A 12907-nucleotide genomic window follows, 5' to 3' on the forward strand; every position below is an offset into this window, starting at 1 on the left:
AGTATTACTAGTGTCCTGCTTGACACAGTCCAGTCATTTAAATATCTGGGCTTAACGTTGCAAAGCGATATGAGGTGGAACGAGCATGTGAAAACTGTGGTAGGGAAGGCAAATGGGGAGAATTTGAAGAAAGTGTGGTTCACCTGCAATGAATACTGCTTGAGTGTTTGGGATCCATACCAGGCTGGTTTGTAGGAAGACTTCGAAGCAGTTTAGAGGAGGCCTGCTAGATCTGTTGTATTAGGATTGAACAAAACATAAGTGTTAGGGAGATGCTTTGGGAACTCAAATGGGATTCCCTGGAGGGAAAGTGGCATTCTTTTCAAGAAACACTATTGAGAAAATTTAGAAAACTGGCATTTGAAGCTGACTGCTGAACGATTCTGCTGCCACCAACGTAAGGTACGAGAAATTAGGGCTCATATGGAGTCATATAGATAGCCGTTTTTTTCACACTCTATTTGTGAGTGGAACAGAAGGGGAAATGACAAGTAGTGATAATGGTACCCTCCACCACGCATCTTACGGTGGGTTGTGGAGTATCGATGTAGATGTAGATCTATGTATAACGATGTTCTTCAGTGTGGAACATATTAATAGTAGACTTAAGTAATCACTTCACATGTTTGCTTTGGTAGATACGTCACATGTTTGCTTTGGTGGATAGTACAGGTTTTACAAAACTGAGGCCTCTTCTTTGTATTCACCTGATTTTGAAGTTGTTTGTCAGTAGCAGTTCAACTGCAAATGTTTTTGTTTGTGTAGCTCCAATCATAATATTTTCTTCTTCTTCTTCTTCTTCTTCTTCTTGTTCTTCTTCACCTTCTATATGCATAAGCTCAACAGTCTGTTTCATTGAAGGGATTTCCTTGTGAGAGGTGAAAGGCCTCTTTGATCTCTTCTAGTTTTATCAGTAACTTTAATGGTTAGTGACTGTTATATTAATCAGATACCCCTTTTCTGTGAACTTTGTATATTGCTGCGAACTGTGCCGCATGCGTTGTGTGCCGCATCCTTTGTGGTATCGCTGGCTGGCATGCTGCGGGTCACCAGTTCAAACCTAACCACAAGCAGTTATTTGTTATTCAGTGTTTATCATTTGTGGAAGGTTGTCAAGATTTCTTATGTTTGTCACATTTTTGTAATCTGGAATATTTGATGTTCATATAAATAGCAGCACACACTGTCCAGGAATTAGGGTCTCTTCTGTCTGTATGTTGATGTTTGTAATAAACATACTTTCAGTGCTAACCATTGTGCTTCATTGATGACCCTGATTTCATATTGTGAGGTTCAAAAACTCTACATGACCATGGCTCCATTATGCAACATCAAAGCTATCATCTACACGGACAGACCAGAATCCAAGCAGTATATCATTCTCCTGGACTGTATATTCACAGGACCAATGGATAAAAGGCAAGCCAGCAGTATGTTAGCTGTACATCAAGCATTCATCAGTGTTCTCCGTAGATGATAGACTGAAGATGATGAAGTGGCTGAAAGAATTTGACTGAGTCACCAAATACAACAGGTTGGATGACGTGATGTGCTTGGCAGATGTGTTGTTTTACTTGCGCACCACAACTTTGAGAACAACGAAAAGAGGCTTGTTAGCCAGGACAAATTCCAGACTGAACTAAAGAAAACGTTATGCAACAACAGCGGGAAGTCCACTTAGCAGAAAATTTGGAGAATAGAGCCCAATGTCATGGGTAAGTGAGTTTTTCATACAGAATGTCACAGTATGGATTCAAATGTAACATAAGCCAATAAAATCTCACACTGATGAAAGTAGTTGCAGAAGACATGCACCAAGATCTGGTAAGGGATGTTTCAACAACTGAGGGATCCTTCAGGTACGAACTGACTCTCTTTCTCTCTCTTTATTTTAATTGACAATCAAATTCGTGTGGCCCGACTGTTAACATTTTGTGAATTGTCCAACCTGTTCTCTAAAACTTTGAGGTGATGTTTTTAAAATGTTATCAGGGTGGCTGGCTCAGCCGTGTTCTTTGTAAGTGATCAGCCAGCCACATATTCCTGTGAAACAATTTTACCTTTGTCTTACGTAGATTTACCTAACAGTTTTCAAATGTTGTGGCTGTTTCTGCCACTGAATGTATCAGGATGACCAAATGTAGTGGGAAGACATCAAATGTAGAGGACGGGTGCCAAATGCAGTGGGTGATGCCAGGAGGTGCCGTATTAAAACTCGGCGAGAACTTTCCAAGTGATTTATTGTTTTTTAGCTACAGTGCCCTCGTTCCTCTCGGTCTGCATCACAGGCCCCCGCAATGCTGAGAAAGCACCCCAGCGGCCCTTGTAATGCAATGCTGTGTCGAGCCGGCCTCGTATGCCAGCAGGAGTTGTGTCGTGGTTAGGATGCCACAGTCGACTCGGCAGTCTGCGTCCCTGCCGACTCGGCTGTGACCGTCCTCGTTGCCTCCGCGCCGCTCAGCAGCCTGCTGACAACTGCAAGACGGTCCGTGCCGCGTTCCTCCGCCGGCGTGGCTTAGGACGGGTCGACGACAAGCGGCGTGTGTCGGAATCCAGGACGACTGCCCGCAGTAGTGAGCCGTGGAGTGGCCTGCCGCTGGCTGGCTGGCTACAGACCCCGCGTCGGCCTCATGGGGTCGAACCGACGACCCACTGTGGACTGGAACGCCGACGCCCCGTCTGCTGCTGTGTGTAGCCGGTGGTGTGACACGCCGTGCCGTCCAGGAGAGCTGCCACACTTTAATGAATCTCGTTAGAAAATGGCACCTATTTATACTCGGTTGTGCACCTCTGTTTTGCCGAGTGCACCGCTACGCATCACGTACACATAACGTGCTAGGTTGGCCAGTGGGCCCCTTCTGCTTGCGCCATGCAAACTGCTGTGTGTGCCTTCTCCAGCAGTGCTACGTCCCTGTGGCCTCTATTTGCCTTCGCAACTGCTGGTATGCGTAACTCACTGCAGTCCGGCCCGCACCTGGTTGTAACTTGTGCTCAGAATATCGCACAAAATTAACTTTCCCTATTCTAAAAGGTGGTGCCGCTACACAAACATCCGAACAATTTTAATGCTGTGTCCTATGATGTAAGCTGCTGAGAATGTACGAGCGATCACGGATGAGATTCAGGGAAAGTGAGTACAATTATATCTCTTTTCTCACAGTTTCTCCATTTTAACCACATTCGCCTCTATTTCCTTGTCGTTGAGTGCCCCTGACCCACAAAGACACACATTCTTGGATGGGACTTCTTGCAGGCATCACAAGCAGTTGAAGACTGTGGAAGATTGAAACTCCAAATTAATAAAGCTATTCCAACCAGCATACATAACAAAGAATTCTCTGTGCAGTTGTTTGCCACTGAAAATGTTGTTATCCTGCCTTCATCAATGAGATGCATTCCAACCACCAATCTAGGTGCTCAGTTGAACTATGAAGCTTTTGTTGATTACAAAAAGCTAGTCAGGCTCATAAAAGAAATCCAAATGCCCGCAATGATCATAAGCATTGTAGTCAAGGAGAGCATTAAATCACTAATTGTCATAAGCGGCCACAACTAATCCCTCGAGGCACATGTGAAAGAACAGCTGAACCGGTCTGGGAAGGGCGGCTCATTGCAGTCAATAAAGAATCGTGCTCTGCTATCACTGCAGGCAACACAATGGAGGAACCTGTTAATGAACTGCCGATGGGATCTGGCTTGACTGAGGAACAATGTCAGTGAGTTTTAGCTGTTCTACGCCAGTTATCGTGCTTTCAGATCTGAAGTGGAAAAAAGACAGACCAAGCAGCCCAAGGTAAAACACCGTATCAACAGTAGGGATCATCCACCAACTAGCCAAGAGTCCGTGGTCCTCTCTTGTGAACTTTGCGAAGAAGGAGGATGGCACGGTGTTCCTGTTTTGACTACTGACCATTGAACAAAATCATGAAGAAAGATGTGTACCCACTGCCATTCGTTGATTACACCCTAGATTGCCTGAAAGGAGCAAACTGTTTCTCAACTATGGACATGCAGGAGAGCTAACAACAGATCGAAATTGATGAAGCTGACTGGGAAAAAGGCTGCCTTCGTAGCTTCTTATGGCCTCTATGAGTCAAAAGTTATTTGATTTGGACAACCTGTTGACGCCTGAAATGGAAAATGTGTTTCCTATCTGGATGACACTGTAGTTTTTCCAAGACATTTGAAGAACATCTCAGCTGCCTGACAACCATGTTGAAGTGTGTTCAGATCACAGCTCCAATTTAATCCGAAAAAGTGACCCTTCACCATCCAAGAAATAAAAATCTTGGGGCACCGAGTTAATGTTGAATCCATCCCGATCCAGAGACAATAAGAGCAGTCACAGATTTTGTGACTTCTTGGTATATCTATGATGTGAGGTACTACCTGCAATTCATAAAGGTTTTTTGCAACAAGGCACATACGTTGCAAAAAACTACTGCAGAGAGATGCCAAATTTTTGTGGATTGAGTTGCAAGAAAGATCATTCCTTGTTCTCAAGAAGGTTCCACCATCATCTTCAGTCTTAGCATTGTGTGATGAGACTGCCGAGATAGAACTGCATAACAACATTTAGCAATTGTGGGACAGGGGCAGTTCTGGTACAAATTCAGGAAGGTTTTGTAAAGGTAATAGCTTATGCTTTCAGAGTACTATCCAAGTCTGAGGTCAACTACTCTACTACTAAGAAGTTGTGTGGACCATCAACCGTTTCTGGACATATTTATTTGGCGAACCATTCACAATTGTTATGGACCATGCGATGCCACTATCTGAATGTACTGTGATATTTTTAGACCATGCGGCCTCAGACGTCTGGAAAGCGGCTATCGCATGTAATAAGCCTGAATAGCTTTGCTATGTAGTTCAGACTACTACACAGAATTACTGAATAAATATTGGCAATGGTGTACAAGAAATTGAATGTTAAATGAATTCTGATTTTCATTAACAAAAATAACCTCTTTGAAGTGACTGAACAGATTGCACTAACTGATGTAGGTTAATCACGCCTAAAAGGCGAACAACATTTACGTAACACAATATACACACACACATGATAAACACTTGAACTTGCTGTAAGTTAGATTGATCTACACCAACTGTCAGTAATGATTTTAATGTTACTGAATTTGCATTGTACTGATGATACAATGAGTACTGTGGTGGCAATAAATTCTTTAATTGAATAATCAATGAACACTATAGAACTGATGGTTACTAGGGACGTTAAAAACATTACTATAGAATCATTTTGTTCTAATGAAACTGAATGAGTTTTTACGTTGATAATGTACTGAAAAGCCACCACATCGAGTTGAAGTGTAATTAATGTGGCACAGTACCTGGTGTCTTCTGTCAGTTGTATAATCCAGCGTTAAGTGATGGATTTGGGATAATCATGAACTATTTTCTGTAAACAATTGATGACACTCATGGAATGCACTTTGAATCACAAACTTATTATTTCACTCAGACATTACACTTTAGAGAACTTGACTTGATAAATACATAAACTGGTTCGCTACGGATAAATTGACTTGTTATGGGGGTGGTATAAAATGCACTGATCATAAAAACACTGTCGTATGATAACTACTAGTTCATTGCTTGAGCTCATCAATGGATCTCATATGGTAGTAAGATCACATTGCAACATTAGCTGCAGACACTGGTCACTTCATACCTTGCTGCTGGTTGCTGCAGTCCGTCGTAAATCACGCAGACTTCCACAAGGCGTGCCATGTGCTTTTTGAGTGGGAACAGCAACTATATCGCTCACAACCCATCTCCCTCGAAATGTTGCATCCTGCAAGCCTTATTGTCCATTTGACTTGCTGACACACCATAAATCCAGTTCGTGTTTGTTGAAAGCTCACTTTTAACTGTCTATAAGCAACGTTACCATACCGTACTTAAACCGTCACTTTCGCGCTGTGTAATCTCTGTTCTGCATCTGAACGGTTCCAGAACACATCTCTCTCTACTGCCAAATTGACGCGCCAACCTGCATTGTCCACGTTCTCAGGGATTTCCCTCACATTTAAACATTAATTTACACTATGCCAAGTTCTCTATTTACAAATGGACATACCATAACATTACCATATTCAATTACAGTCGTTTTATATTTTTTACCATACATAATAATATTATCCTAGTTTAATGCTTCTTTATTTCGTCGTCCGAGCGCAGCACTATTCAGATACTGTCTTACTCGTAGCGCTATTTCATTTGACTGCCACCAGGTGGAAGCACCTGTGCTTTTGTTTGCGCAACTATCCAACAGATGGCATGAGCGTTCACTTTTCATCTACTGCGCCTTTTCTATGCTTCGTTGTGGCATTACAACCACCATTCTCTATACTGGCTCTCTAGGCAAAAGGATCCGTTGGATCGACTAGTGAGATGGCATGGAGGGTTCAGAAGTATGATGTTACAGTGATATACGAAAGCAGATGCAAATGCAAGGATGCCAACCGCATTTCAAGGAATCCATTGGTGGAACACAGCAGCACGGATGAAATCTCAGTCGTCTCTGCACTAAATGACATAGCTGCTGAACAGAGGGAAGATCCAGCATTGTTGAGCACTATAGAAGCCTCAGAGAAAGAGGAACTGACCAGAAGAGAATTTCAGTTAATAAACGGAGCATTGTATAAGAGGAACTAGTGCTTGTCACATGAGCTCATCTATGGCTGGGTATCACGGCCAGGTTTCAGCCGATCTGTTGGTCACTGTGTGAGGCACTGTAAGCAATGCCCCCAATGGAACCACATGCCGCATTTACCTGGTGCTGTAAGCAATGCCACCAATGGAAGCACATGCTGCATTTACCTCTGAGGCTTCTGATACAAATCTTGCCTGTAGCAGCACCATTCCATTGAATTGGAATTGACCTTTTGAGGTTCCTGAAGTCAACAAATGGGAATTGACTACCTCATGTGCTGCACTGCCACCAAAGCTGATCTGACTGCTTAAGCTCCAGAAATTACAAGGTTCCCCGTATAGACATAATTCTAAAGCATGAAGCAATTTGATTGATGATCTATGATAGTGGAAAAGTTTTTCTGTCAAGACAAGTATCAGAGGTAATTTGATATTGTGGCATAAACCACAAGATAACTGCCTACCATCCACATATGAATGGCCTCGTAGATTGCTTTAATAAGACGTTGGCAGATACGCTCTTGTGTACATTGATGTCAAATGGGGAGACTGGGATACAGTACTGCTCTTCATGTCATTTGCATTTAATGCAGCAAAGCAAGATGTTGCAGTCTTCACATCATTCTTTCTACTCCACAGTCATGGGGCTGAAACAACAATGGGTACACTGTTCCCATTTCATCTGGACAGTACTCAGGATGACTACATGAAACATCTCATCACCAGGATTAAGCAAGCAAAATGGCTGGCTTGCATACACACTGTGGATGCCCATGAGGGCTAGGAGCACTAGAGGCTAGAATGCCAAGCACTGGCCAGTGAGCTACAGCCCAGGATATTTTTTACGCTTTTGCAGAAAGTGGGACTATCAGAAAAGTTACTAAAGCGTTACTTTGGGCCATGTCATAGCCTACGTCGCTTGTCAGTTGTCACATACGATGTAAAGGATTATGATCCTTCATCAAGAAGACAAAAGCTCAAAGACATTGTCCATGTCCTCCATATGAAGCCACACTGCAGTACCGAGGCGCAGATTGACAATGGGTGCTTCCCATTCAAGGAAACTGAAGACACTCTAGGCGACCACAAAGCTTTGACCAGAGGAGCCACTTTCGATGGTCATCATCACTAAGAGGATGTGACAACATAACCAGAACGTAAGTATACACCAGCACTTTGATACAGAGGACCATTGACAACATCTAGATCCAGGGTGCTGCAGTCAACTCCAATGAGAACTTCTGAAACATCGGATTACTGTTTCTCCAGCAGAGGGAGCAATGCTATGAGCTGTGCTGCACGTGTGGCATAGCGGTTAGCATCACTAACTGGCATGCTAAGGGTCACCAGTTCAAACCAAACCACAAGCAGTTATTTGTTATTTAGTATTTACCATTTATGGAATGTTCTTGAATTTTGTTATGGTTTTTATGTTCTTCTGTTCTGGGATTTTCAGTGTTTGTATAAATTGCCACATGCTCTATTGAGTAATTTAGTTCTGTTCTGCTTGTATGTTGGTGTTCATAATAACTTTGCTTTCAGTGCTAAGTACTGTACTTCATTGATGACCCTACTTTGGATATGGATGTGATTGTGGGTACAATATGAAGATATTAGTATGTCTATGTATACAGTAGTTCGAGGTGCCCCTAATAGTTTTGTGACTGCTCTCACTGATGCACCAACTAAGTGGGAACTGATAATTGGGCCTTGATGAACTATGTAAGGTCAAACATGACCATAATTCAGCACAGCATCACAACAATTACAGATGTAATAGTGTCTCAGGACTTTCATAGGGGTGTTATACTGAAATGGGAAAATAAAAGATGGTGTCAGTCTGTTACAGGTAAAAAAATGGATTCTGTAGGTGAAATATTTGTATCTGGGTGTTCATATTGTTGCCCAACCTCTGTGTATATTATGAGAATATGAAAATATAGTTTATTTTTTGTAGGTTCTCTATTTCTATTGTCTCAGGTGAGATGCTACATTTATGAATTTTGCTAAATTCTTTCAGATACAATATTTATAGGATCAGGTATTACATATACTTACTTAAATTACTACATATACTTACTTCGGTTTAAAAGGACTCAATCTTTATTTTTTTTTTTGCTGTTAATTTCCCAGGTCCAGTTTCAGTAAACAGGATACATGATGTCCCAGATCAAGAAAAATCTTGGTACTCTTCGACTCATCATCCAGTTCGTGGGGTCTCGTCTGAATGTATTGAGTCACAGCATGATCGTGAATGGTATGAAGTATTATTTGTAATTAAAACCAGTAATATCATAGTTCATTAACAGTGATGCAATTTTTTCATCAGATTTCATCCCCTCCTCCCTCAGAGATGGCATGCGGCCATTCAACAGTCTTTTATGTAAAACAGTAAGATATATCAGTTCATTATGAGATACATAATATGTGTGTCAAGTCAGGAATCAAATCTGGTCTTGTAACACTGGTCTTTAGCACTTTGACCAAGAAGTACTTGGGAGGCTGGGTTTTATTTGCATTTTTTTATTTGGTCAAATCAATTGTAGAAAAAGTGCCAGCTATTAATTCTCTGTATCTGTGAAATGTTTTTCCTATTTTTCTTGTAGCTTAAGCCTGAAATTCCTGTTTTGCCAGACTGCTCCTCCACCTCCTCCTGATACGATGAGGCTTTGATGTAATTAACTCTGAGTACCTGAATTGAAGTGATAGAAATCAAATGGCATTGACTATTATTGGCGGCGTTGTGGTCACAACTGCCTTTAGGTAATAGATAGCTCGACATTTTATGTGGTTAATAATGTTCTTGTTGTTGCTGTTGTTGTTATCACCTCAGACTGAAGACTGGTCTGATGCAGCTCTCCGTGCTACACTATCCTGTGCAAGCATTTTCATCTGTGACTAACTACTGCAACCTACATCCTTCTGTATCAACTTACTGTCTTTATCTCTTGCGTTTATGATTTTTATCTGCCACATTTCCCTCCGATACTAAATTGGTGATTCCTTGATTTCTCAGAATGTGTCCTATCAACCGATCCCTTCTTCTAGTCAAGTTGTGCCACAAATTTATCTTCTCTCCATTCTACTCAATACCTCCTAATTAGTTATGTGATCTACCCATCTGATCTTCAGCATTCTTCTGTAGCACCACATTTCAAAAGCTTCTATTCTCTTCTTGTCTAAACAATGTATCGTCCACATTTCACTTCCATACATGGCTACACTCCATACAAATACTTTCAGAAACAACTTCCTGACACTTAAATCTATACTCGATGTTAACAAATTTCTCTTCTTCAGGAACTCTTTCCTTGCCATTGCCAGTCTACATTTTAAATACTACCTACTTCAGCCATCATCAGTTATTTTGCTCCCCAAATAGCAAAACTCATTTAATACTTCAAGCGTCTCATTTCCTAATCTAATTCCCGTAGCATCACCTGATTTAATTTGACTACATTCCATTATCCTCATTTTGCTTTTGTTGATGTTCAGCTTATATCCTCCTTTCAAGACACTGTACATTCCGTTCAGCTGCCCTTCCAGGCCCTTTGTTGTCTCTGACAGAATTACAATGTCATCAGCGAACCTCAAAAGTTTTTATTCCTTCTCCATAGATTTTAATTCCTACTCCGAATTTTTCTTTTGTTTCCTTTACTGCTTGCTCTATATACAGATTGAATAACATCGGGGATCGGCTACAACCCTGTCTCACTCCTTTCCCAACCACTGCTTACCTTTCATGCCCCTCGACTCTTATAACTGCCATCTGGTTTCTGTACAAATCGTAAATAGCTTTTCCCTCCCTGTATTTGACCCCTGCCACCTTCAGAATTTGAAAGTGAATATTCCAGTCAAAATTGTCAAAAGCTTTCTCTAAGTCTACAAATGCTAGAAATGATTTGCCTTTCCTTAATCTATTTTCTAAGATACGTCGTATGGTCAGTATTGCCTCACGTGTTCCAACATTTCTACGGAATCCAAACTGATCTTCTCCAAGGTCGGCTTCTACCAGTTTTTCCATTCATGTGTAAAGAATTTGTGTTAGTATTTTGCAGCCGTGGCTTATTAAACTGATAGTTCGGTAATTTTCACATCTGTCAACACCTTCTTTCTTTGGGATTGGAATTATTATAGTCTTCGTGAAGTCTGTGAGGGTATTTCGCCTATCTTATACATGTTGCTCACTAGATCGTAGAGTTTTGTTAGGCCTGGCTCTCCCAAGGCTGTCAGTAGTTCTAATGGAGTGTTGTCTACTCCCAGGGCCTTGTTTCGACTTAGGTCTTTCAGTGCTTTGTCAAACTCTTCACGCAGTATCGTATGTCCTATTTCATCTTCATCTACATTCTCTTCCATTTCCATAATATTGTCCTCAAGAACATTGCCCTTGTATAGACCCTCTATATACTCCTTCCACCTTTCTGCTTTCCCTTCTTTGCTTAGAACTGGGTTTCCATCTGAGCTCTTGATATTCGTACAAGTGGTTCTCTTTTCTCCAAAGGTCTCTTTAATTTTCCTGTAGGCAGTATCCATCTTACCCCTAGTGATATGCACCTCTACATCCTTACATTTCTCCTCTACCTCCTCACATAATGTACCCATCTAAACTTTATCATTCTTCTGTAGCACCACATTTCAAAAGCTTCTATTCTTTTCTTGTCTAAACAGCTTATTACCCATGTTTCACTTCCATACATGGCTACACTCCAGACAAATACCTTCAGAAAAGACTTCCTAACTCTTGAATCTGTATCCAATGTTACCAAATTTCTCTTCTTCAGAAATACTTTTCTTGTCATTGCCAGTCTACATTTTATATCCTCTGTACTTTATCTGCCATCAGTTATTTTGCTCGTCAAATAGCAAAACTCATCTACTACTTTTAATATCTTGTTTCCTAATCTAATTCCCTCAGCTTCACCTAATTTAATTTGACTACATCCCATTATTCTTGTTTTGCTTTTGTTGATGTTCATCTTATATCCTCCTTTCAAGGTGTGTCCATTACGTTCAACTGCTCTTGCAAGTGCTGTCTCAGACAGAATTACAGTGTCATCGGCGAACCTCAAAGTCTTTATTTCTTCTCCCTGATCTTTAATTCCTACTCCAAATTTTTCTTTGGTTTCCTTTACTGCTTGATCATTCTACAGATTGAATAATGTCAGTGACAGGCTACAACCCTGTCTCACTGCATTCTCAACCACTGCTTCCCTTCCATGCCTGTTGACCCTTATAACTGCTGTCTGGTTTCTCTACACATTGTAAAAAGTCTTTTACTCCCCGTGTTTTACCCCTGCTACATTCTGAGGTTATTTTGCCTGTCTCATGCATCTTGCACACCATATGGAATAGTTTTGTTATGGGTAAGTCTATCAGTAATTCTGATGGGATGTTTACTCCAGGGGCCTTGTTTTCTCTTACATCTTTCAGAGCTTTTCAAAGTCTTCTTGGAATATCATGTCTCCCATCTCATCTTCATCTACATCCTCTTCCTGTTCTACAATATTGCCTTCAAGTTCATCTCCCATATATAGACCCTCTATATATTCCTTCCATTTTTCAGCTTGCTCTTCTTTGCTTAGTACTGGTTTTCCAACTGAACTCTTGATATTCATATAGCTGCTTCCCTTTTCTTCTTTAATTTTCATGTAGGCAGTATCTATCTTTCCCCTAGCAAAATTTTCTTCTAAACCTTTACAGTTATCCTCTAGCCATTGCTCCTTAGCCATTTTGCACTTCCTGTCAATCTCGTTTTTTAGGCATTTCTATCCGCTTTTGCCTGCTTCATTTTCTGTCTTTTGATATTTCTCCTTTAATCAATTGAATGCAATATATCCTGTGATAGGCCTTGTCTTTTTACCTATTTGATCCTCTGCTGCCTTCACTATTTCCTCTGTCAAGGCTACCCATTCATCTTCTACTGTATTTCTTTTCCTTTTACTAGTCAGTCATTGCCTAATACTCCCTCTGAAACTCTCAGCAACCGCTGGTTCTTTCGACTTATTTCCTATCTTCTTGCAATTTCTTCAGTTTTAATCTGCAGTTCACAATCAAAAAATTATGGTCAGAGTCCACATATGGCCCTGGAAAGGTCTTATAGTTTGAAATCTGGTGCCACATCCTCTGTCTTATTTTATAAAATCGGTCTGAAACCAGTTGGCGTCTCCAGGTCTCTTCCACATATACGGCCTTCTTTCGTGATTCTTAATGATAATTAAATTGTGCTCTATGCAAA

General features: G+C 41.0%; 1 protein-coding gene across 3 annotated transcripts in view; it reads left to right on the forward strand.

Moving 5' to 3' along the window:
- The window catches only part of LOC126469656 (uncharacterized), a 173167-nt gene that overhangs the window by 123110 nt on the left and 37150 nt on the right, over window positions 1–12907 (forward strand). For all 3 annotated transcript variants that reach the window (XM_050096790.1, XM_050096789.1, XM_050096788.1), the window contains one exon: window positions 8806–8929. In XM_050096790.1, coding sequence (XP_049952747.1) covers window positions 8806–8929 — 124 coding nt within the window. The remainder of the gene's footprint in view (window positions 1–8805; window positions 8930–12907) is intronic.

Source organism: Schistocerca serialis, chromosome 3, assembly GCF_023864345.2.
Source record: "Schistocerca serialis cubense isolate TAMUIC-IGC-003099 chromosome 3, iqSchSeri2.2, whole genome shotgun sequence".
In the NCBI taxonomy this organism is placed as follows: domain Eukaryota; kingdom Metazoa; phylum Arthropoda; class Insecta; order Orthoptera; family Acrididae; genus Schistocerca; species Schistocerca serialis.